The sequence below is a fragment of the Pollachius pollachius genome, assembly GCF_949987615.1.
Source record: "Pollachius pollachius genome assembly, chromosome: 9".
NCBI classification, from domain to species: domain Eukaryota; kingdom Metazoa; phylum Chordata; class Actinopteri; order Gadiformes; family Gadidae; genus Pollachius; species Pollachius pollachius.
Window position 1 is genome coordinate 3850869 of NC_136942.1, and position 25615 is coordinate 3876483.

The 25615-nt window shown below is 42.5% G+C and overlaps 1 protein-coding gene across 2 annotated transcripts; it reads left to right on the top strand.

Moving 5' to 3' along the window:
* Positions 1 to 307: 307 nt before the first annotated feature.
* On the top strand, positions 308 to 24548 carry kitlga (kit ligand a). Of its 2 annotated transcripts, none has more exons than XM_079743723.1 (10): positions 308 to 603; positions 16655 to 16765; positions 17624 to 17680; positions 17832 to 17984; positions 18446 to 18623; positions 19500 to 19562; positions 20415 to 20515; positions 20675 to 20784; positions 20985 to 21049; positions 21153 to 24548. In XM_079743723.1, exons 1-9 carry the CDS (start codon positions 589 to 591, stop codon positions 21013 to 21015), a joined length of 819 nt encoding a protein of 272 aa, XP_079599849.1. In that variant the 5' UTR covers positions 308 to 588; the 3' UTR covers positions 21016 to 21049; positions 21153 to 24548. The 2 variants fall into 2 exon arrangements, with proteins under 2 accessions (XP_079599849.1, XP_079599850.1); XM_079743724.1 differs by having other exon boundaries at positions 21182 to 24548.
* The last annotated feature ends 1067 nt before the right edge of the window (positions 24549 to 25615 follow it).

Below are 25615 nucleotides of genomic sequence, written 5' to 3' on the forward strand. Positions count from 1 at the left end.
AAAATAAAAGGAAAGGGATTTTTTTTTTAAAAAAAAGCGAAAGGAAACCTTATTTTTGTGCGGGTCCGGGTCAGTGCCAGAGGACACTTGCACACTTTTGAAACAAGAGCTAGAGCTTCAATCCAAACAGAATGCAAAAGACAATGAGGTTGGAGCAGCCGGTCGCTGATGCTGTCAGTGATACAGGGTAGGCGGCTGCAGGAAGAGCTCGAAGAGGGCGGCACTTCAAGCAGCTCGTTACGCACTCAAATAAAGGGCCGTCCTAAAACGCATCTCAAACTTCTTCGCGCTGACCTGTGTTTCATTGCGTCTCCAGACGTGGTGGTGAGTGCGGTGTGTGCGCATGTGTGTATGTGTGTGTGTGCGCAAGAATCCAATGTTAATAGCTGTATAGCCCACGGTCTCCGGATAACCATCAGCAGTAGCCAGCAGTTGCAAAAAACATTTCGGGGTGATTTTTTTTTCTGCTCGGATTACTAATTTAGGCGTTGGATATGTGCACGCGGGATGACGAGAGCCTCTTTCCTCACCGTAGAAGTAAAATAAAATAGGCTTTCGCATACTGTGGATTTACTCCTCCCGTTCCATATGAAGAAGTCAAAAGTAAGTGAACGACCGTGAGGATTAACACTTAACTCTCTACCTTTTGCTCTCTCCTGTAGCAGCAGCAGCAGCGGTCTTGTCTGTTGTGGACGGCCGTTGATCTACGTGTGTGTGTCTGTGTGTTGTTGGATTGTAAGTGTTTATACGACAATATACGCGCTTTGAAGTGGAATTGAATGGGGGAGCGTTCGTCTTTGAGCATTGGTCCTAAACACTGATATGGACTACATGGACTGCTGTTCATGTCTGATGAAAACGTATAAGCCATAGCCTACAAGTGGGAGCCACTTTCCCTGCTATCCGATAGAAGGATCCATATCATTCTACTGCCTCACATTGGAGGAAAACATCATATAGGAACAAGCATCCTCTGCTGTGTGGTTTGTACTTCAACAAAAACGCTGCGTAAACGGGGCATGGTGTACCGACCTCTCTCTCAGCCTTTTCAGGATTATCGGCGGCTTTCGACGTGTTTGTGGGGACGTGGGTTGTGAACTTGTGATGCCTGGTGCATCGCCTGCCCCCACGTATCGTATACGCCTCGGATCTGAAGTGAGGAACACTTTTCTGTGTGACAAGACCGTTTGGCTTAAAGCGCAAAGATCACATCGCGTCGTGGTAATGAATCAGCTCAAACTTCATGACCTATATGACAATATCCTAGCAAGCCCGTATTCTTATTTTATATTTTCCTGCATTCATATTTTACAAATGAATTTTGGCCTATTTTTTTTAATTGTCTCCCATCAGCCATTTTTCCTTCAACGTTTAAAATATGCCAACTTATTTTATGTTGCCGATCTATTGAAGTCTCTTCTATCATTGCGGAACGATTAGGGGTAGGATAATTATAGCCTTTAATTCCCAATCAACTATTCATGAGGATCACATTTATTATTTGAAACAATTGTTTTCCCTCCTTGAAAGCCCATATATTGCATTTAAGAAATGCTGTCAAATTAAACGTCTTTGAAGCAGGACTGCACAGTAGGACTACTCTTCGGGCCGCGGGGAGTCGGGTTTTCTGTTTGCTTGTTGTTTTTTGACGTTTTGCGATAATGACGCCTACAACAACAGATAGAGCGCGAGACAAGACCTGGGAATGATTTATTGACTTCACACATCCAATCACGGGACGGCGCCTAACACGACCGAGCGCGCATCTCAATTACATTGCTCCCGAAAGGGTGTCCAGTTTCTACCACCACGCCATCCACATAGCCAAGTGGAGTGTATATTTATATATATATATAAATATATATATATATATAGCCTAAATAATGTATAAAAAAACAGGGGGGAGATATACGTGGCTAGACACACACACGCACACAAAACACACACACACACACGCACACACGCACACACGGGTACGGGGTTCTTCGGTTATTTGCGCGTCCTGCTCAGACTTACTGGCGCATACCAGTAGATAGCGCTACTATTCACGACATTGAGGTAGGTGTGTGTTTGTGTGTGCGTGTGTGTGAGTCTGTGTGCGTGCGTGTTTGTGCGTGTGCGAGAGAGGTTTGTGTGTGTGTGTGTGTGTGCGTGTGCGTGTGTGCGCGCGTGCGTGTGCGTCTTCTTTAACACTATAATGTATTGATTAATGTTAGTGTGTGAGTGCACGTAATGAGAGGGCAAAGGAGGGAGAGAGAGTGAGCAAGAGCCAGTATCCAACGTTTGAATCGTCGATTCCTATCTAGCTCTGAATTTAATGGAATTCGTCGGAGTAGAGAAGCAGGATATTTAAGACATGTCCATTTGAGAGGGAGGATTCTCCCTTACTGCGAGTAAAAATTGAATGGACAACGTCTCTCCCTCACAGCCTGCTTTTATTCACTTTAATACCCACCGTCATATCTGTAGGCCTATGTGACATGATTATGATCACGTTATGATCACCCGGGTGGCCGTATAACCATTGACGGTGCCGTAATCATGTGTCCTGCAAAGGCAGGACAGATTGGAACCAGTAGAAGTACAACGCTGAGCAGATAATGTGTCATTGGATGGCATTCGACTGTGCGTTCGTCTTTTTGTGTTTTGATTTGATCAATTACAACCCCATACACACGTGCGCACACACACACAAACGCACACGCACGCACGCACGCACTCGCTCACTCACACACACACACACACACACACACACACACACACACACTCGTGTTGTAGGCTACTGATTCATGTTTCCTGGCAGTGTTTTGAATCCGCTTGTAAACATGGTTTGTGCAAGACAGGATTACTGCGAGGTTCCTGTTGAAAGAATGTGTGCGATCAGGGAGATCACCATCGATCACAATCAGAAAGCCATTTCTCCCCAGGCGGCCGACCGCTTTGGTTCATCAAGTCCAGTTAATTGAGTGGCGCTGCTGCCATTGCTGGTAGCAATGATGGTAGCAATGGGAACAGAGCTATACATGTAGAAAAACATTGCTTACGTGTCAATGAGTTGGGTTTCAAATCAATCTCAATCAGTTAATCCAGGTGGAAAGGGCATGATCTTATACAGTGGTGTCTGACTACAAATGCAGTAATAGGGTTGAATAATAATGTCACCCACTGGCCAGATAGAGTCGGTACACAAAACATCAATGGAAAACGTATGATGGAATGCCCAAAGTGACACAATCAGTCGAAATTATAACAACCCATCATTTTATATTTACTCTCGCTCTCTCTCTCTCTCTCTCTCTCTCTCTCTCTCTCTCTCTCTCTTTCTCTCCATAGCCCATACATTGATGTGTGGGCTCCCTGGTAATACCATCTCATCATCATGGCAGCTTTGAGCATCAAATGCTCATTGTGTCAGATGGTTATTGCATTAGGCTGGCAATATGTCTTCGCACGTCACACATACGCTGGGCGGAGGAAGTGGAGCCGTGCCACTGACGCAGATTATCCTTTCATGTGTAACGTGTCATTCGCCAAACACTTTATGCAAATGTCAGTTTATCTCATTTACAAAGCAGGGCGGGCATGTCTGAAAGCCTTGGGCCACCCCGGTATCTTATTATTTTACTACACAGGAGCTCTCAATGAAACTACGGTACCGATAAGGATTTCAGTAGCTAGTGCGGTAGCTAGTGAGATGACTCACCATTAATGAATAACACTTTCAGAGCTCACTCAAGCTGGGTCAAGTCAAGATGATCGATTTATAATGTCCATGACATCTAAACTGGTTTGTCAGAAAGTCTGTTAGAAAAACAACTGTGATTTTCCTTTGTAGTTGTATGTGTTTGTGTGTGTGTGTGTGTGTGTGTGTGTGTCTGTGTGTGTGTGTGTGTGTGTGTGTGTGTGTGTGTTTGAAATCATTTGCGTTTGTGTTTGGGGGTACGATTTACCGTCTGTAGTCCCACATAGCTGGATCACATTGTGCACATTTAGAGTGACTGCGTGAAAAACACAGCCTGCCTTCTGCGACCCCTCTTGCACAAACACACCGCTAACCAGCCCCCAACCTGGAAGGCATTTCAGCCGGACACGCAAGCCCCAAAGGATCCTTGCAAGCGGAGTGGCGCCATGTGTATAAAAATAAATCGTCTTCTAATGACATGCACAATTTGATCAATTTATTGCAGTCGGGGTCATCCTCACGTATCAAAGGAGCAGGAAAAGGAGGGGGACATCATGTGAAGGACAACGTTCGAGTGGAAATTGCAGTCAGATGCTCATCTGGACCCCAGCCAGCCATGTGGCATTGGGGCATATTTTGGTGTGTTTGGTAGAAAGTTGTTCGACAAACAAAAGCCAAAACCGTCACTTATTCAAGAGAAAAAGTAGCCCCATGTGTTACCTGTAAGAATCCACATTAGCTGCCTTAACGTTTATAGATACCACCCACTTTCTTGTGCCGTGGGACCTTCTAACCATGGGTCGTGTTTCCAATGAGCTTCTTTTATGCGCATGTTGTATTAGTGTGGCTTGTTGATTCTAAGAAGCCTAAAGGTTTTATTCTCTGTCCAAACCCGAGACTTTTAATCCATTTTTAGTGATAAACAGAATGTTAAGTATTATAACCTTGACATTGTTGTGTCAATCACTGTTGTTGATGCATATCGAGGTAATAAACATGCAGTTTTGCTTCCATGTAGCACTATACCTGCGTAATAGATTTCTATCATTCAAACTGTGTCAATTCTGCGATCAATCATTACCAGGATTTTGATGTACCTGTTAGAGTTTTACTGTATCGATTGTGTGAATATGTTTACAATGTTTTTTTACTATTCTATGATTAATTTTTGTAAATATTGTATACAATAAATTAAACATATATAGAATCTATATAGAAGTATGGAAGTGAAAATATTCCATTTATACATATTTGATGAATGGAATATGTAAACAAAGTGATACTTGAGGACATTACAAACAAATTAAACGACAAACAACTATTTTCTTTGCTTATTTAACAGCCAAATCGAATCATTCTATGCAGCGTGATTGTTCTTGTTTTGGTTTCTCATGACAAATCCCTTATCTTGTGTGTCTTGTGACCAAATGGAAATCGTATCACATTGCTGTCCAGTTTATTTTTGGAAATTTTTTTGCATGTTTTGGTTATTTAATCTCGTACCACGTCATGGCCTGATCCAAGTTTTCTGGGAAGATTGTCATATTATGGACATAAGAGGACAGGGAAACGGTTGAGTTTAATGAGAAGTTAACAATTGAGTTCATAAGAAGGAAAAATCAGTCTGGGAAAGTTATCCATTAAACAACTGACTAACGAGTAATTAAGCCGGGTGCTGAGCATAAACACAGTTATTAACAAAAAGGTACCCTTTTTAAATCATTATTTGAACTAACTGTATTGCATTCCTCAGTAGCCCTGGGACAATACTGACATATCTGGCTTTGGTTTGAGATCATTATGATTATCATGAATGACTTATGAATGTTCAATTTAAAAAACTTTAGCCAACTGTCTCATATCTAGAAATTTCTGTAGACAAGAAATTGTTTGATTTGTGTATTGTCGTTGAGCTGTTTGACAGTGGACTTGAAGTAAGTTTGACTGGTGATTTGTTAAGCAAGTTATTATAGTTATTGTATCATCTTCTAGGACAGAGATGATGGCTTCTATCTAGCCATAATATGGTTCTGGAGTGTTTATCTGCTGATGCAAGAATTAATGGTTTTGGACAGCTTGCAGATGCTGGAATCCAGATATCAGATAAGTCTCATCTTCTTCTTTTTCTTCCTCTTCTTCAAAAAGAGCCAAATTGGCACGTACTGTAAGCATAGCCTACTAGCACATCAAATACTGGTATGCCTAGTTTTCACCAACATTTCGATGGAGAACAAAACCCTTTTATAAAATATGTGCTCCTTTCTATGGAGGATATGTGGATCACCAGGGAACAAACGCTGACAAAGTTAGACTCGTTGAAGTTAATAGTGAGGTGATTGGATTGGATTATTTGTCGCTAGCTTGGTCCGTAAAGCTACTTAATCCACATCAACCTTGAGCAAGCTTCGTCAGAGAAGCTACTTAAACTACATGCACATTCAGCGGCTTATCCAGCAACTGTGTGTGTGTGTGTGTGTGTGTGTGTGTGTGTGTGTGTGTGTGTACATGGCTTTTTTTAAATATCAATTAAGGGTACGATTGTAACATGTGTAGTTTATTTAGAAAAACCGATGACGTTTCTCACAAATTACCTTAAAAGGTTATTTATGGTATCTTCTTCCTATAGTAATTATATTTATAGAAAAAATAATAGATGGTGCTGAGAGTCATCATGCAAATGCTTCAGCTGGTAATGGGTGCTGTCCCATACATCGGATAATCCAAGGGAAAACGCTGCACAGCTGACTCCCAATAAGTCCTAAACCAATCAAGGTGTGAATAATGCATTCGATTTCCCCACCACCACACTTAAACCTTTGTTTTTTACAGAAACAAGCCTTTATTTTGGAAATGATTAGGTGTTACTCAAAGGGATTGTTGGAAGAAAACAATGGTTGTATGAATGTTTGTATAACAACAGTGTAGTCTTCTGAACGATGTTCAAGTACATTGGCCGATGTGCTGCATGAACTGTTTATGTGTTTGTGTGTGTGTTATGGGACATTTTTGCAGTGGCTCACAATTTGTCATCTGTAGTCCGCATAACAAGATCAAATGGCATATTCACAGTGACAATGTTAATGCTATCTCAGTCATCAATACAATTATCAGTCAAATAGTCTTCGCTGTGATCTCTGCCCTCACTATTCTGAACCCAATTTGGTCGGGAAACCCCCCCCCCCCAAAAGAACTGCATCACATAGTAGCAAAAAGCAGGTGGCGAGAGTGTGTCTATGTTCATCCACGTTTGTTTGTGTGTGTGCAACACTAGGAATCAACTCCTCTCTGTCCTCAACTTCTGCTGTCTTTCCGTCAAGTCAAGCTGGCTTGTCTGAGACAAGACACAGGATTGGTTCTGTCGGCTACAAGTACTCGACCATGTGTGGATGGGCTGTTTCCTGAGCGGGCGTTGTTGACAACGTTTTATTGTAGTTCACAGACAGTGCTCGGCCGGCCATGGCATTTATTGAGCCGCTATTTGGCCCCAACACTGCGGTTGACCCTCACTTTCCGTGTGCACTCTCCCTGCAGAGCTTTAACATTTCGGAGGCGCGCGACAGGCGACAAATTGCAGTGTGATTCATGCGTGAGGGCCATGTGTCTGTGTTTGTGTGGGCAGAACGTATTCAACACTTAAAAAAAGGAAAGTAGGCCTGTCAAAACACTTACAGATCCAGCTCATCTTTCTGCGTCTTGGGCGTCCATGGCTTGTCCCCCGTTTCGGGGGGTAAACTTGAGCCAATGAGCTTCCCTCAGCGTGTGTTGTGTTTGTAAGGCTCTTGATTTGGAGAAGCCTACGGATTTCAGACACCTTAATCCTTGTTTAATTTGTTAGGATATGGAGAACAGTTTCTCTGTTAATACTCCAATGATGGAAGTGGCAATGATGTGGAATTGTGCACAATGTTTTTTGCGTTGCTATAACTTTCTATATATGTATTGTATGCAAGATAGATAGAATCTTTATAGAACAAAGGAAGTGGAAGACATGAATAATGATATTATACATCGAATATATAACGTAAACAAAGTGATACTTGAACTTGTGGCTGACCCTACCCCTCACCCTAACCCTGTCATGGGTGCTGTCCCACACATCTGAACTTCCATGTAACTCAAGGGAAAACGCTGCAAAGTTGACTACCCTGACTATCCTAAACCCAGCAGGGTGTGGAAGATGCATTCGATTCCCTCACTACCACACTCAGACCTTTGTTTTTACTACAACAAGTCTTTATTTTGGAAATTCCAGCCGTTAGGGAAAGGGTTAAGCCGATGATCAGGCGTCCCTCAATGGGATTGTTGTAAGTGGACTTGAGACGGTTGTACGAATGTACTGTTTATAAGACGACAGTGTGGACTTCTAACCCATGTTCAAGGACATGGACCAATGCATAGAAATAACCACATTCAATCTATTCAAAGTCTTAAATTGAATTCAACGGAAGCCCATTGTGCTTGGAATCTGTTAGTGTGTGGTGTGCAGTGTTGCCAAATTATTTCCTTACACACACTAAACTACCAAAACAATTAAATGTATCTTAATCTATCGTTAGGTGTGTGGCCTCTCACGTTTTCTAAATTTTAAAAATGTGTGTACCCAGCTTTAGCTAGTCACACTGTAAAAAACTTTCATCTCAGGTGTCTCGTCTACTGGGTTCTACCCTTAGTGAACCAGGAAACTTGTTTTGGCACACCAGCTTGTTTAACTCAACTTTCCTCACACGTGTTATTAATGTGTGTGATCTTTCCTTGATGGATTCATTGGAAAGAATGAAAGAGAAGGAATGTGCTGATTACACGTTATCTGTCATTTCCTCATGGCAAAGATTCGAGAAGGGAATCGAAAAATACAAAAGACATCTATATTATAGAAGGAGATCAAGTAAAAGGTTAAGCTAGGAGCAGCATTGTGTAGCAAAGTGTCAAGTTATGTTCCTTGCTGGAAATATGTGACACATGTGCCAAAAGCACAAATTCCAAACTCATTCTAAATGAGTCACTCATTCTTTTTTTCTGTCGCGGTTTGCCTACAGAGCAGCGCACCTGCATTAAATATACCCGTGAATTGACACAATTTCCCAGAATCAAAGGTGAAAGTAAAAACGGGTGGCCAAAAGCTGTCATATTGTTAGAAATTTGTGCTTTTGGCACGAAAAATTTAAATTACGTGTCCCAGATCGATAATGAATAGATTAAATGACGTGACAGTGTCACGTATTTCCGTGAGACTGGGTTGTGATTTATTAGGCAGTAAAACTATTGGCCATAGCAAACAAGTTAGAAACAGGGTCCAGTGGAAGAGGACCTGCTCTCTAGATAGATGAATGGGCTCATTTAGATTTAGTATATTAGTGTTATTAATTGGTTAATTGTGTTAATCTAATTTAAGTGAAAGGTTGGAAACAAACAAGATTTGAGGGTCAAACAGAAACATAACTTACGTAAATCGATCATCATTTGAACATTTGATGGTGCCAGATATTGGATGAAGGTGCATCTGGAGGTAGAAATGGTCTTTAATGGCCATCTCTTCGCTGTGACACTTTAGACTCTGAGACAAAATGTTTACCCGAATATTCACGGTTGCTGTTATGTGTCATTCGTACTACCTTATTTGGTAAGTGACGTTGAATAGATAACTCTTAGTAGAGAGTCTCCCAGCATGCAGTTGACGGGACGGTTGGTCTGGTTAAAGTAGGCCTATAACAAGTAGAGTATTACAACATAGGAAACGATGACTAAACAGTTATTAAATAGTGCGTGCAGGTAGGCTGGTAGGTAGGTAGACAGGCAGGTAGGCCATCCAATCATTTTATTCGGGCCAAATCAAACCATTGAACAGGCTTATCAAAGCCCTTGGACAGCCACATATACCAGATTCTCTAATGTTTTGTCAGAGCATTTGAATTAATTAATTCAATTAATTAATTTATTAATGAATGCTCTCGGGAGGAAAATATATTTCCAACAAATATGACTAAAACAATTGCCCACCCTAGCTATAAAGAACCACTCCTCATTTCATTGACGCCCTAACCCTTTAAATACAGGTTTATTCTCTTGTATAGTTTCATTGGAATCAACAGAGCTGGAAAGTGTATTAAGGGTCATAATCTAACGTTTTATGTTGGAAATCCCCCCCCCGTGCCGGAGCTAGTTCAGACCTTAATGACTTTAAGTGCTTCTTGCTATAGCCGCCAAGTACTGCTTTGATTCCACACGGTCTGGATCAATGGTCCGTGACGCCCTTCCCCCCTGCCGTTAGCTACGGGTTAATTTTGTTATACTGAACTTGTTCCCTCTAAGTGCACCTGATTCCTTGGGAGCGTTTTCAGATGCTAATTCGATTCGGACGCACAGAAAGCGGCCCGCAGTCTCTTCCCTGATCTCACCGCGGCGTAATGGCTTCCTCTTCCTGCTTCGACTCGACCCCCCCCTCGCGCGGTTGTCTATCGCTCGGGGGAAGACGATCCATTCCCGCGCGTTACATTGTTAAGACACCGAAGTAGGGAGAACCGTGAAAGGGAAACCTGTTGTCGATTTCAATACCAATTGGAGATGAACCAATTTGAACCGCCAACCCCCCCCCCCCGTCTCCTGCAGATCCTCTTTTCATTCGTGCTAATGCGCAAATTATTTTGCATGTTCAATAAGTGTTTGAGTGGCCTGTCGGTCAAGGTCGCATTACTCTCTGTAGGGCTGGGCGTTTAATCGAATTTTGATCTCGATTTCAATTTTAGTGTCAAACAATCAAAAACGAACAGCTGGATACATCTCTGTACACTATTTTAGGTTTGAATATTTTCTTTTTGACCATTTCGTGTATTGTTTTAAGGCAAAATTTCAAGTTCTCAGTTACAAAGTGTTTTTTGGGAGAGACATGCTGAATAAATAAATCATGTTATCAAACTCAAAAATAATCGTTTGAATAATCGTGATTTCAATATTGGCAGAAAACAATCGTGATTATATTTTTCTCCATGATCGAGCAACCCTAGTCTGCGTGACCGTGGAAAAACATTGTTTTCTCCGAGCCATCGGTTCAGCGGCACGATGCGGCCGCCGGCGGAGCACATCGCAGACGGGGGACGGCCCCACGTACCGGCAGGTCTCAGCCCCGTGTCTAACGCCACACCGCACATCCGAACTGCCAGAACAAACATGCGTCGAGCACCACAAGCCGAGCGAGATCGCAGAGACATCACCACGACGACCACGTGATTATGTGGTACTAACCCTAACCCTAACCCTAAGTCTAAAGAAACAGCTCGTTTGTGGAGCTTTCCTGACTTTATGGGTGGCTGCTGCTTACCACATAGATAACTACCTACCACAGAAGCAAGGGAAACGGCCAAACAAGATCACAATGCTTCACTTTATGTTTCCACTTTGCTTTAAGCCGTCATCTGATTTCATTTTATCCAGTGTTTATTATATGGACCAAAGTCTTATGTCTTGGAAAGATCATATTGGCTAACTTAACGGCACATCCAAAATTCGTATGATCTCTGAATACACCAGATGTCCTATTGCCCCCATGAGGATTTATTTTAGATTTGGGGCCCGTGTGTTCACCATTGTTTAAATCCCATTGCATATAAATTACAATCATTGGGGCCATGTGTAAATGTGATTTTCTCAAATGTTTGCAAACTCAAGCAGGTCTGTTGGACAAGAATAATACCACAAAAAAAAGATGAACTTCTAACAAGAAAATGCAACATTGGACGAGACGGTCCGTACAGTGGAGCAATAATCAATCTCTAGCATTCAGCCTTCAACCTCCGGCGCACATTAGTCAGACTGCAAGAGCAGTAAGAGGCTGCCCCTATCAGCCAATAGGGGTGAAGGACAGCCTTGCTCCAGGGCACGACAGTGTATTCAAGAGTTGAAGTAAGGGCTGAAGGTTGACTAGCCCATCTGTATTTTATAACCTGCATCTTGCATTGCGGAACTATACTTTGGGCAGTTACACACCAAGCTGCACACCATAGTTACACACCTGCAATCGCTAATGCGAAACCAGCACGCTAGCTTTATGTATGTGGTATAGTATAGGCAGTAATGATAGATTGGCTGTCTTGATGCTTCGGTTACATCCAAAAGCATGGTGTAAGTGCATTTAAGTTCAGTTGTCACTCAACATAAACATGCATAGGCGTTGACCTCAGCTGTCAAAAAAAATGTTCAGCTTGAAAAGAAACGGCAGTTTTTCCCTAAAGTATGTGTTACGGCTTGTAGTCCACTGATTGAGGCCCATTTCAAGAGAGGAATTTTGTGCTTCTGTGTCAAATCATACGCATCTCTTTGAAATAGACCTCAAATATTTGGACAGACCTCGCACTGCCCTACATAGTAGCCACCATTCTTGATCCTGCCTGTGAGTATGTGTGTAGCTTGTGTTTGTGTGTGTGTGTGTGTGTGTGTGTGTGTTTAGACCATGGTTGTGAGGAACTGTTCCCAGCCATCTTAATTAAGTACACTAAAGGTTCATTAACCATAGGCAGTGCAGGTTAACTGTTTTTTTCACAAATATTTAGTTTGTGTGTCCTATATGAATACAACAATTTGTTCATAGATGCTTTCCCAACGTCGTTCACTGTTGTTCACAGTTATCCAAGGCAGGAAATTATGACATTATTCTGCAGCCACCCTAGGGAGGAAGGAGGGAATTTCCTCAAGATCTTTTCTTAGTTTGAATGCTGACGTGTGATTCTGGATGTAAACATCAATATCGGACCACAACGGTGGGCGTGTAACACCTCAACGGGAATAGACAGCCCCTCATGTATCAGAGTTCGGCTTGAGTTTCTGACTGGCGAACTATGGGGTCATTGATGAAACGCAAATTCGCTCCGGTGCTCCCAAATGATAACATTATGACCATTATTGGCCTGGGGATAACCTGGCAACCAACGGAGATGGCCACAGACAACGCTATGAAGCAGGAAGCCTGCGGTGGCTGTGTACTTTGAGGTCCAATAAAGCTGTCCAATAAAGCACAGAGGGGCTGACTAAAAGCCACACATATGGCTTTCAGTCAGCCCCTCATCTTGCTGCGCAGGAGAGAGACCCCTGCTCTATACGAGGACTGTGATCTCAGGACAGAGATCACAGAAGCCACTCAGTCAGGTCCAGAAATCACTGTTGAATCTGTGTGTGTGTGTGTGTGCGTGTGTGTGTGTGCCTTTCTGATGTTTGTACATCCCTGGACACAACTTCCTCAACAATATTATTCCATAAAAAAAGAACAGGGGGGGATGCCTGTAGCATGTGTGTGTGTGTGTGTGTGTGTGTGTGTGTGTGTGTGTGTGTGTGTGTGTGTGTGTGTGTGTGCGCTTGTGCCTGTGCGTGTGCGTGTGTGTGTGTGTGTGTGTCTGTGTGTGTTCTTGTGTGTGTGCTGGGGAAGGAGGGGGATGGATGAGGTTCTGGAAGAGGTCATCAGGGAGTGCTTCTGAGGATGGATGAGCCAGAGACGGTTTATGTTTCTTAACAGAAGTGTGAAGATCCATGACCTCTCGTCGGCTCATGAGCTGGTGGGCTCCAACTGGAACAGAACTTCACTTCAACTCCAGGGCAAACAAACAAGCAGAGTGCAAGGAGCACGCACGCACGCACACACACACGCACGCACACACACACGCACACGCACACACGCACACACAGTGGTGAACATAGTGGGACATAGATAGACAAACTTAGACAACTTTTGTTTGTATAAAATGTACCGTATAGAAAACATGAATACCATACACCATTAGTAAACAACATGAGCAATTTGCTCTACCTCCGTCTTTCTTCGGCCCGAGAATCTGTGGTGTGGATGGCTGAGGGATTCTAAACTTTATAAATGATTCATTTGTTTCCCCAACGGTATGGTGGTGAATACTGAGTAGGCTTTACAGCCTACTCTGTATCTATATAAAGTAGCTATATAAATATAGCGGATTAAATCAATACTACGCAGAAGATAGTGGAGGAAGTTGGCCAGAAGTTGGAACGCTTCTTGCGTTGAGGGAACCTCAGTATAATAACTGAACCCCCGCTGTTACATCTCAGCTTTAGTGTGTGAGTGGGATCTCGAGAGGACTTTGAGAACACTTTAACCGAACCGCAAGCCTCCGAGGGCCGGTTGTTTTTCGCTCGATTTCCCAGCAATGGCTGCGTTCCCACACAATGTGAGACGGATTAGGCGCAGGGCTATTTTAAACCGACTATTCATTTGGTGAATGCTGTCAACAGGATATTGTGCACAGATCATAGGCCTATTGGGTCGGTGTTACAAATGATAGGCGGACACTTTGATCTGAAAAAAATGGAGATCTATCGGAGATTGAGGAAAGAATCAACATGATATTACAGTTGGTTTGGTTCTGTTCAGTTTGAATTTCACTTTCCGGTTATAGCCATAGAGGGTAAAGCGAGCGGTTGCCACACCTGAAACAATTGCAACTGCCAGTAATAAATAAAGAATTAATGCACACCTCGAGCAAGGCTTGTTGCATGCTAAGCACAACGTTGCTTTCGAGACTAGACACACCAGCATGCCTCTTTTCAAAGCCAGATGTATTTGGCGTCTATTTTAGACGCATCTGGCCTCCATCAACGTCTTCTTCAATTCCCTGTCCGGCCTTTGGGCTTAAAGCAGTGAGAATCCTCAATATATAACCTTTAAGACCAACGCATAAAACCTTCACGAAAACGGTGTTTGTATGCCTGTGTGTCTGCGTTTGTGTGTGTGTGTGTGTGTGTGTGTGTAGTTGTCTGTAGGCTACGTTTGTGTGTGTGTGTGTGTGTGTGTGCGCGCGCGTGCGAAGTTGTCTTTAGGCTACGTTTGTGTGTGTGTTCGTGTGTGCGTGTGCGTGTGTGTGCGTGTCAAATATTTGAAAGAACGCGTGTATTCATATCATGTTACAGTGCTATTATGCAGCGGCCCGGGTAATTTATCCCCGTGTTTGACGGTAGTTAAAGATTCCAAATAAGCGAGCGAGCCACCCACGCGCCGGCTCGGCGCAGCCTGAGCTGTCCTCCAGAACGTAACGCGTCGCTCGTCCACGGACTATTCCACCTATGAGAGGTCTCCGTGGAACGCGGTTCGGTAGCAGCCGGTTTGGTGCTGAGGTCGACAGTTCTGCAACGATCCAGCCTCGCCGACGCAGACTTCAATTCTTGCTTTGGGATTATTTATAGTGATGGAGGGTTCCCTTTGAAAAGGCTTTTTTTTCTGAAGTCCTTCAAACAATAAACACCTATTTGAGCGTTGGATCTCGTCTACTTTTTATGCATTTTCCTGTGTTTAGTATGTCACATGAAAGGAAAGAAAAAAATTATACAAATTCAAATCAGTTTCATCTCAGCATCCTGGGCCCGAGAGAGGGTGCTTCACCCCTCGCTCCCACCGATATGGTTTCCGTGGGATACTGATACATGTGTAATATGCCTGGAAAGGGATTGTGAACAGTTGACTCACCGTGTTGTGTTTTGGCAATGAAACTCTCTCTCCTATGTGTGTGTGTGTGTGTGTGTGTGTCTCTCTCTGTGTGTGTGTGTGCGTGTGTGTGTCTCTCTCTCTCTCTCTCTCTCTGTCTCTCTCTCTCTCTCTCATGTATTGAAGGAAACACGTTCAGCCTTGAGCAAAAGTGGAAAACCTGACCCTTCTTGGGATAAATCAGAGAACGATGCGCTGGGAATCTTTCGCAGCGAGGGCTTAAAGAAGCACATTCGTCTGGCACATAATAGGACCAGAGATCCCCTGGATCCAACGCTGTGATCATCATATGAGCAAAATATGAGCAACAACAGGCATTAAAGCCCCTGCTGAGATGTTGGGGAGCCTGCCGCCGAGTCGTTTGTCGTGTTCTTGAAGAAAGTAGTTCAATCCGGGTCGCTTTTAACTCACTTTATTTGTTCAAGTATTTCGGTATGGTTACTATGAAGCAAAAGGAGGGAATTGTATTTAACACACGTGGGGAGAAATACCGCAGAGCTATCTTACAGCCCCGGGGGGCTGTAAGATTGTCTTCTGACCTCATCTGACTCCCGCTCAGATGAGGAGTGGTCAGATAGGCGTGGCCTATGTGAAATAGGCGTGGCCTATGTGACGTATTGGCTCCGGCTTCCTCACCTGTCTAAAGGTGCTGCCATCTGTGGCTGGAGTAGTTATTGCAGCTTATATGTTGGTCCTGCTCCCCTTGTGGCTATGTGGGGGCAGCTTATGTGCTTAAAATACGTAACACGTTTGATCCCAGGCCTGCCTGCAAATCCACCCCTTGGGCCAGGGGCTTTCCTCAGATAAAAAGACTCACTTCTGGGACCCTGTTGTTGATTCTTTGGATCATTCAATGTTGTGCTGCTTAAAGGATTCCGACTGAGGTTGAGAAGGAGTAACAGAGTGTATGAATGAATGGTGTGTATGAATGAATGAATTGTAAAATAAATGCTCAATTATACATATATATATATATATATATATATATATATATATATATATATATATATATATATATATATACATCATACATAACTCTTTTCCTGTCTGAACTCAAGCTGAGCATTGAAATACAAAACCAATTACTGTTCGAAACAAACAAAAAAAAGTGTATAATTTACTGTAATAGTTTAATGTTTATATTGTCTAACTGGGATTGGGGTTTATCAATGCTTAGTTTGGTGGTTTTCATTAACAAACATTGTGATTTTTGTCGGGGTTCTGTGTTTTTTTTTAACACCTCTTTTATCAGTCATTTTTGCCTTTTGGCTTCTGGCAAATTATGGCCGTTTCATTATAATGCAATAATTTAACACCAGTTAAACAAATAGTAAAAATAATGTTTGGAAACAAGTCAAGGCCTGTGTAACTGTCTGAGATGGCAGTTTAGATAAAGTCTCCCGCTAGGCTCGTGTTGCCTCAGAATGTTGAATGTGACCATGTGACAATTATTAAGTGTTTGTCTTCCTCTCGCTCTACAGATTTGGATACGCGCCTATGTCCACATACTGCTGTGCATCACGCTTGGAGTTTATTCAAGTGAATTTGACGTCAACCCTGTGACAGATGACATCGACCGACTGGCTGTTCTGGTGAGAGACAGTCACCGAACGCCCTGTTTGACTGGTTTGCTCGGCCAGAAGTCTGTATATCTGACTGTCTTTCTGAGTGAATGTCTGTGTGTCCGTCCGTCGATCTGTCCCTCTATTTGTCCGTCTGTCTGTCTGTCTGCCCATCTGTCCCTCTGTCTGTCTGCCAGTGTTGTCTCGCCGTCTGTTTATCCGTCTCAACTGTCTGTCATTCTGTCGATCTGTCAGTATCTCTGTCTTGCTATTTTTTGTGATCATTCTGCCCTCATGCAGTCAGGCCATTTCTTTTCTTAATTAATGTGGCAACAAAAGGCCAGTCATACCTCTCTCTCTCTCTCTCTCTCTCTCTCTCTCTCTCTCTCTCTCTCTCTCTCTCTCTCTCTCTCTCTCTCTCTCCCTCTCTCTCTCTCTCTCTCTCTCTCTCTCACTCTCTCTGTATTTATCTTGCGCCCTGTGTTCTTATAATCACATAATTCCGTCAAGCATAAAAGTATAAACTGTGTTACATAATGATATAATTTGATTAACAAATACAAAGTCACGCCTTATTACAATTACAATTAGGGCATTTAGCAGACGCTTTTACCCAAAGCGACATACATCGGTTAATACACACATTGACACACCGACGGCAGAGTCAACCATGCAAGGCGACCGCCAGCTCGTCAGGAGTAGTTAGGGTTAAGTGTCTTGCTCAGGGACACATCAACATTCAGCTAGGGATCAGCTAGGGATCGAACTAGCGACCTTTCGGTTGCTAGTTCGAACTGTAAGCCGACCCCCCCTCGGTTGTAAGCCGACCCCCTCCTTATGTTCATCTTATTGACTTTTCTTTCTTCAATTTTCTAAATTTTCTTTCAGAGAGAAAATATTCCTAAAGATTACAAGATTCCTGTACATTTCGTTCCAAGAGAAGAGGTGAGGGTGAATGGCTGGTTTGCAGCGAACGATAGTGTACACAGCCACATTAACATGAATGGCTCTTGAACGTGACCTCAAACTATATTGCATCTATATAACTACATTATATTGGATATTAATGATCTCTTGTATCCTCCTTCTCTTGTAGGCCGGAATGTGTTGGGCTACTTTAAATGTGTATTATTTGGAGGACAGTTTGAAAGAGTTATCACATAAATTTGGGAACATTTCATCAAACAGAAAAGATATCAGCATTTTTATACAAATGCTACAAGAGGTGCGTCTCAAGATGGGGTCTGTGGTAAGTCTAAACAATTACCTCTCAGTATTATGGAACTGTTAACTGCCTGTTTATTTACGTTCATGGAGTCCCTGTAAACCCACAGTAAAGTGCTTGGTTTCATACAATAAACCAGGGCAACATGAATCGAAACATTCTCCCAAAACCACAGCACCGTATGGTCTATATTAAATCTATACCACGAATGATAGACATTCAAATAATACATAACTCCACATTGCTTCCCTGTCATTGAAATAATTATTGCATTGTATTTATCTTAGTATTTAGTTAATAGTGAGTCAGTTAATAGGCCTGGTTTACAGATACTAATAGATCATACATTACGTATCATTATGAGTACAGTAGTCTGTGCCATACTGACTGTTTGTTGTACAATTCATGTTTAGGGTAGCCAAACGTACATTTCACGTTTGTCGCCATGTCAACTGACCAAACCCATGTGTTTGTCCCTTCCACAGGAGATGACGATGTATGACTTTGAGTGCCACTACAGGAAAGAGAAGTGGCCGACTGCGCGATACTTTAACTTTGTGAAGGACTTCCTCATGGAGGCTCAGTTCCCAGACGATTCAGCCGACTGTGACCCTCCGCCCTGTCCCAGCGTAGCACAGGAGACGACCACACTATACGCTACAGGTGAATGCTCACACACCCTCCTCCTGGCTCTCATCCTCACTTTTATCTGCTCATTCCCTCCGTCTATTAGAGCTGATTTATTGACTTTTATTCTTTTGTTCTATCTGACGTATTCTGTTTTATTTTTCCGAGGACGTCATTCTTATTTCTCACGGTATCAGCTCCCATTTCTCCGGCTAGCCTCATTACTCATGACGCTACCAAAGTTAGGGCCCCTGTACTGAGCTCTTCCTAGGGATTCAAACTCACAACCCTCGGGTCTCCAACGCTTAAGCTTTGAGAACCGACTGCGAATGTGGCAGGCCCACTAAAAAAGGCCCTGGTTCTGTCCCTTTTTTTTTTTTTTAGAGCAGCTCTCTAGAGGACCGGGTTTTAATGCTTTGTTGTCCAACAAGGTGGCCATTTTCTTTTCTTTGACAAGAACTTTGCAAGACAATGGCCCTGAAACGGCATGGTGCTTGGATGGTGCTTTTGTTGGCCTGGCTGAGTCACGGCACCAAAGGGAGATGTCCTGAGGTAGCGCGGACTGAAAGGAAGAAAGGAACTCAACCAGAGCGGTTGTATACGTGTTGATTACCCCGCAATCTCCCAATCTTCCCAAGCACTGCGCTTTTCTTCAGCCCCCTGCATTCACATCACATCTTTTATGTGAGGGGGGGGGGGAAGAGGGGAAGGGGGGTATAGGAGACAGTGAGGTGACTTCTGTGGCATCCCCCACAAAGGTCAGTTTTCATCCTTGGCTGAGTAAACACTCCACCCCCTTTTTGATATTTTTTTTACGGTTGACCGATTGATTGGCTGCTTGTTTATTGGTCCGCTTGTGTCGGTTTTGGAACAACGTCTCATTCGCTCTGGGTTCTCTCTCTTGCCTTCCAGAATCGAGCGCTTCGTTCAATACTAAAGGTGACTGCGATCTCACCTCCAAGGACTGCAAGTCATGTAAGCACCGGATTATCTTCCTTTAGTTATAACATTAATAGCAAGAATAATAGCAAAAAAATAAATAAAATAAAATAAACCCTATTTATCTAGCAACCTTTTTTAACCAATGTCACAAAGTGCTTAGCTAAAAAAACTGGATTCAATTGATTAAAAAACTGGATTCAATTGATCAGTTAAAACTGAGCCACCGACCAGGTGTCACAGTCGGAGCGCAAAGCTAAACTGATGCAAAGCCTGTCGAAACAAGACATTTATTTAAAACCAGTTACTCTTGAAATGTTAAAGGGACTCTGACAAAGCAAGTCTGTTGAGTACGTCAACCCAAGTGTGTTTTGTACGTTGTTTTCTTGTGGTTGTCGGCTGGATTGAATTCCTCTAGTTCTAGTCCGGCTTGACTTCATGCCCTCCATGCGGTGGTCACTTGAATGACTCTAGGTTTATAACTATATTTAACTTTATTTATCTATGACAAAATACTTTTTCCAATGTCAGCTCTGACTTTCCTTTTAAAGTAAAGTAAAGTTAAGTAAAAGTGTATATAAAAGTGTATATATACAGTATATTAGGCAATTATGTACAATTTCCTACATTAAATATACTTATAAATGTGTCTTCAAAAGGTAAAAGTTAACAATTTGTGATATTTAAATGTTATGATCACAAGAGAGACCGCGCTTACATTTTTAAGTTGCCACCGAGACAAAAACTAATGTTAGTATAACGTGTGGATAGCCTGAGGATGGATTGACTTGCTGTTCTTGATAAAAGTATGCTTGGATGCCAGAGACGACAGACGACTGCATTGCACTCAGCAGAGACTCATGATGTTGTGATGTGCTATCTACACAGGGAACGACACGCTGAGGTTCCTGCCAGAAGTTGTGGAACGAAGCCTTCTCTCGCTCCTCTTCATTCCCCTGACGGCCATTGTATTCCTGATCGTGTGGAAGGTGAGCTGAACCTTGACCTCTAGCTGAAACTGAAACTTCCTGAGACATCTTAGAGACACAATCAGGTTTTTCAGTGCTTGTTTCTTTTTTTCCGTTTTGTTTTTTTCTTTGTGTTGTCTGTTGGTCTCATTGGGAATTGTGATCGCTCCTGAAATTTAGGTCAGATCAAGAAAAAAGCGGGACGATGTGGAGCAGAATAATGAAGATGGAGGCCTCTTCACAGGGACACAAGAGACCACTCATCAGTTAGATGGCGAAATAGCAGAAAAGTATGCGATTTCCTCCTACACTGGATTCTAATATGTCTCCGCATTCCTCACATGCTTACGTGAAATTTGCACCTACACCCACACACACACAATTAATTTCAGTGCCCTTGCTTCTTCCATCTATCCTCAGAAAACCCCATGAAAATCCACCTGTTTCTCTATTCTGAAGTATTTAACACTTTCCCTGTTTCTCATGACAGAAGCAAGCTGAATGTCATTGAAACGGTGTAATCCGAGGATTTACAAGTCTTCACCAGTGGCAGTGGTGAGACATTACTTCACACCTTCACACCCACAGATCTCAGATTGCCGTTGACACGATGATCTAAGAGGCTGTTGTTCTTGGCTTCTGCTCCATCCTCCGATAGGTTTTGACTTGATTCTCTTGTTGTTGGAGGAAGATGAGGGCCGCACGGACGACGAAGGGCTGAATTCCTGGGCGTCAGCTCCATGGGTCAACCGTCTGCGTTCGCTTCCTCCCCGTCGACCGCTCTCTGAAAAGTGACAATGGCACCGCTATTTTCCCAGCTTTTTTTTTTCTTCTCCTGGTTAAATCATGCCTGCTAACGTTGGAACAAGCTTGCCTTTCTTGTAAGACTACACACTAACCCAGTCATGCTCAAAAGACCATACCAATTTTGCAGAAAGGATTCCTCTTTTGTTTTTCGTTTTTTCTGTTGTTTCGTTGGCGTGTGACATCCTTCAACAACCCCCCCGGTTTCATTTTTTTTGTGTCCTCTGCAAAAAAAAAAAAAATCGTTGACCTCCACCTGCTGTATCAAGACCTCTTTGGATCAAAACAACAGGACAAGAACACAAACGTTGCCTCCAGAGCACATCCCGTCTGCACAACGCTCTGACTGTTGCATATTTCTTTCATGAGGCATGAATTCTACCTCTGGTCCCCCTTCCTGTTAAGTATCACCACTCCTGGATATCCACCCCCCCACCCCACCAATACCCTCACCCCGTCGTGGGTCCCCCAGAGGACGTCATGTTAAAGATTAGAACATTGTAGTTCAAAGATGTATTTGCAGTGTATCTGGATCAGCCAAGTACCCATACGGTTGTGTAATGTATTTATTTATTTCCAGCAACATCGTATTGCTGCTACGGATATGACAACGGGCAAGGTTTTCAAAAGCCGCCTCTGCTAATCAGGAATCTGTCTACGTGTGCATTTACAGGACAACGTATGCATCTATAAATTGTTTCTTGTTATGTATAAAACAAATACATAATGATATGAATTATAAGCAATTGTGATATTCTAAGCCCCAAACGTTACATTACCAGAGACATTTCCATGTATGGCGTGATGTGTTTGTCATTGTAGGACTTGGGTCATTGGGTTATAGGACTGGATTATATAGAGAGAGAACCCACACAAAATGTGCTGCTTTGATAATGATTTGAATTGTAAAAAAAGGAGGGGCGATGACCGCGTGCCCCTGACGAGGTTCAGGGGAATGTTCCCAACGGTTTCAAAGGACGACCTTTCATTCTCACGCTACGCCGTGACCCTCTCAAAGAGCAGAAATACAAAAGGTGTTTTTTATCTATAAAGAAAATTAACTAAAATAAATGTGTACATCAAAACCTTTTATGTATATGGGAAAGGGACATATATGAAAATAATCGTTTCTTAAAGGAAACAAATCGGCGCATCAGAGCAAAAGATGACAGGCTAGATGACCGATGAGAAAAATAGTTTATTCCAAAACAAATCCCATACACTGGCTGAGATTGCTTTGTTCACACTCCATGTTCTTCCCCATGCTTCCTCCTGTTTCTCTCCAGACCTACCTTTTGTTTAGTTCCAATTTTGCAGAATGAAATCATGCACCATAAAATGTACACAGACTCTCACACAACTGCTAGTGGACAGATACTTCATATATAATTTGATGTGCTTTAACACCCACCTCACATGGCACGTATTCCCGGAAATTTGTATGTTGTAATGCGTTGAAAAATTCCCCAAATCACTCCTGAATCTTTGCCACAGTATATAAACATTATACGTATGAGAAAAGGCCTTATTTAGTGCAGATGTGAAATGAAAAACAAAATAAATGGTTGCTGGCTACAGGCTAAATGTATGCTAAGGGCAAATCGAAAAAAGAGTTCTCAACAAGGCATCTGCACTGTTCAGTCTGCATCTCACATTTGAAACCATGAAGCCCAGCAATTAGGGAGTGTGTGGGGTCCAGAGAGATACTAGATTCCACTGGAATCAGGCACAGTAGACCCTGGCAGGGCTGCATGTTACGAGACCTGATCTGAGATCCATTATGGGTCTGGAAACGGAAAGGGGAACCGTTCTTTATTTTGTGTTGTGTGTTTATGGGAAATGACTTCTCAAGACCCTTGGCTGAAACACAGAGGTTAATATGTTCTAAGTTTTGCCACATGCAGAGGAACAGTGTTTGTCAAATGAATTACTAGAGAGTCGAGTGTGCGCAGCGTAAATCATGGGGATTTTAACATTTTATCCTTTGTGAAACCTGTCTGCGTTGTTGCGTTGCACCTTGTCCAAGCGTTTTGTGGTTTTGTGCCTTATTTGAATGGTTAGATTGGCTCCATGTGGAACTGTCAAAGCCTCTCAATGTTTCCTGGCGGTCCAAAACGGTAAAGGCCCTTGTAGTCTTTTCCCATTGGATTCTCCTCAAAACACTGCTGCACATTGGAACAATCACAGACAACAACCGCGGTAGATGTCCACCGATTGCTAAACACAACCTCTGCATTTGGTGTACTTGATTTATAATAGCAACTCGTTTCCAGATTATTTAGCTATATATTTGAGAGATCTGCCATTGGGAACCGTTTTTATTTTTCTGCTGGTGTACATTTACTTTGCAAAATTGAGTAGACGTACAAAAAAAGCAAGGTAATAAAACATTGGTGTTCAGCGCAAACACATATAGAACCCATGAACATAGCTCACCATGACTATCTCTGAAAATGCTTGGTGTATGGAAAGTGTTGTTTACTGTGTTTGAAAAAAAATGGATTTCTTGAATAACCTTCAGAAAAAACTAACTGTCGCAATGTAGACTCAAAATTCTCGTATTTTTCCACAGATCTGCACCAAAATAAGCCGTTCATACATTATGGCTTCTATCTTAAGAACTGGGCATGTCAGGATAGCCACACACTCATGCACACATATCAAACAACAAACACATACACACAAAACCATCAACAGTTTTCTTTTTTTTTGTTGTTTCTACATAATCTGTTAAAGCATATGAACTGCAACAGGTTTAAACTGTGAAGAAGAAGAAGAAGAGGAAGAAGAAGAATAAGAAGAAGAAGAAAAGGAAGAAGGAGAATAAGAAGACTAAACACACAAGATGTGCTCAGCTTCTCAAGGCTTTGGAATCTGCAGACAGTCTCCCATGTCCGTCAAAGTCGGTGACAATGTCCATTATGTGTGTCGGAGGACTGGCAATAACTGAGGCTGATGCACTGCACTCGCGAGGACGGCCCCCTGCTTTCTGACAGTGCACTCCATGTTCTGAGAGACAAGAGCAGAGAGGGGTCATCTGCATTCTGAACAGTGCTTCCGAGCTGCAGTGACCACATGCATTGTACTTCACTGGGAGGTTTTGAATGGCTCCAGGCAGAAAATCAGTCGGTGCCAAAAAAAGAGAGAAACAAAAAAATATGTAATTATTTCCTGGCTGATATGCTGGGGTGAAACTCTACTGCATTGTGTATTTTTGTATAAATTTAAACAAAACATATATGAGTTATAAATAAAGTACATGTATTCAACTGCTGTGGAATCAAGTGTATGTCAATCAGCAGCTGTGAGACTTGCCTGGGGTTCACAGAGTAACGGCCAGTGGTGTGTAGTCAGTATTGGAATTCAATCATCTATTTGTCTCATGAACACTAACCCTAGAGAGCCCAGAGACCCTAACCCTTTGCACATAAAGCCTGACATGTAATATAGGTTTTATGTGCACGTCAAGGGACTGACATAAAAGTTTATATTTCTGAGGGAAAGGGCAGCTGCCATCACACGTTAACATTGCACACTCTCAGGTCATGTGGTCATGTCACCTGTGGCAGAAAGTGAAGCGGCCATTACAAATAAGTAGGTAATTCATATGCCTTCAGGAGTCAAACCGACATGTCTCAAGGCTCTTTGCCTTGGTAAAGAGTCTTTGACTGCTTCCAGTTTGACGTTTACTTAGGTTGAATCTTTCCCTTGGTAAAGAGTTTTGTTAAAGAGTATTTTGTTTCCTTGTTAAAGAGTTTCAATCAAGCTTTTATTTAAAAAGCCCACTCTGCTGATGTACTCTGTATGTCTGTGTACCATACAGAATGACTTATAAAAACGAGTCTATAAAGGACCACAGAGTGAAAAAGAACTATTCATCGGGTGTGTGTTTGATGTGGTTAACCTGCTACTGACTTAGGTTGAGTTCTGTGAACACCATACAACACTGTATGTTAGGATGATGAATGGGGTCTGGCCAGCCGTGCGTCTGGCTTGTTTCTGGGAGGTCATCGCTCGCGTTCCTCTTAATTAGATCAACTCTCCTTCTGGCTCCTGCTGCATTTTTTCATTTTTTTCAATTTCCTCAGGGGCTTCCAATCCTTTGAATTGTTAATGTGAGCATTTAGACGTAAAAGCATGATTTGAATACTACAGAGATTGGCGTCATGCCACGATTAAGAGTGTAAACTGTGGATAATATTATACACATATAAACCATTTCCACAATATAATATTGAGCCGATGAAAAATGTTGAGGTCTGTATGGTATAGTCATAATTTGCTTTACAGTTGTATATCAATTATGGATGATGGGAG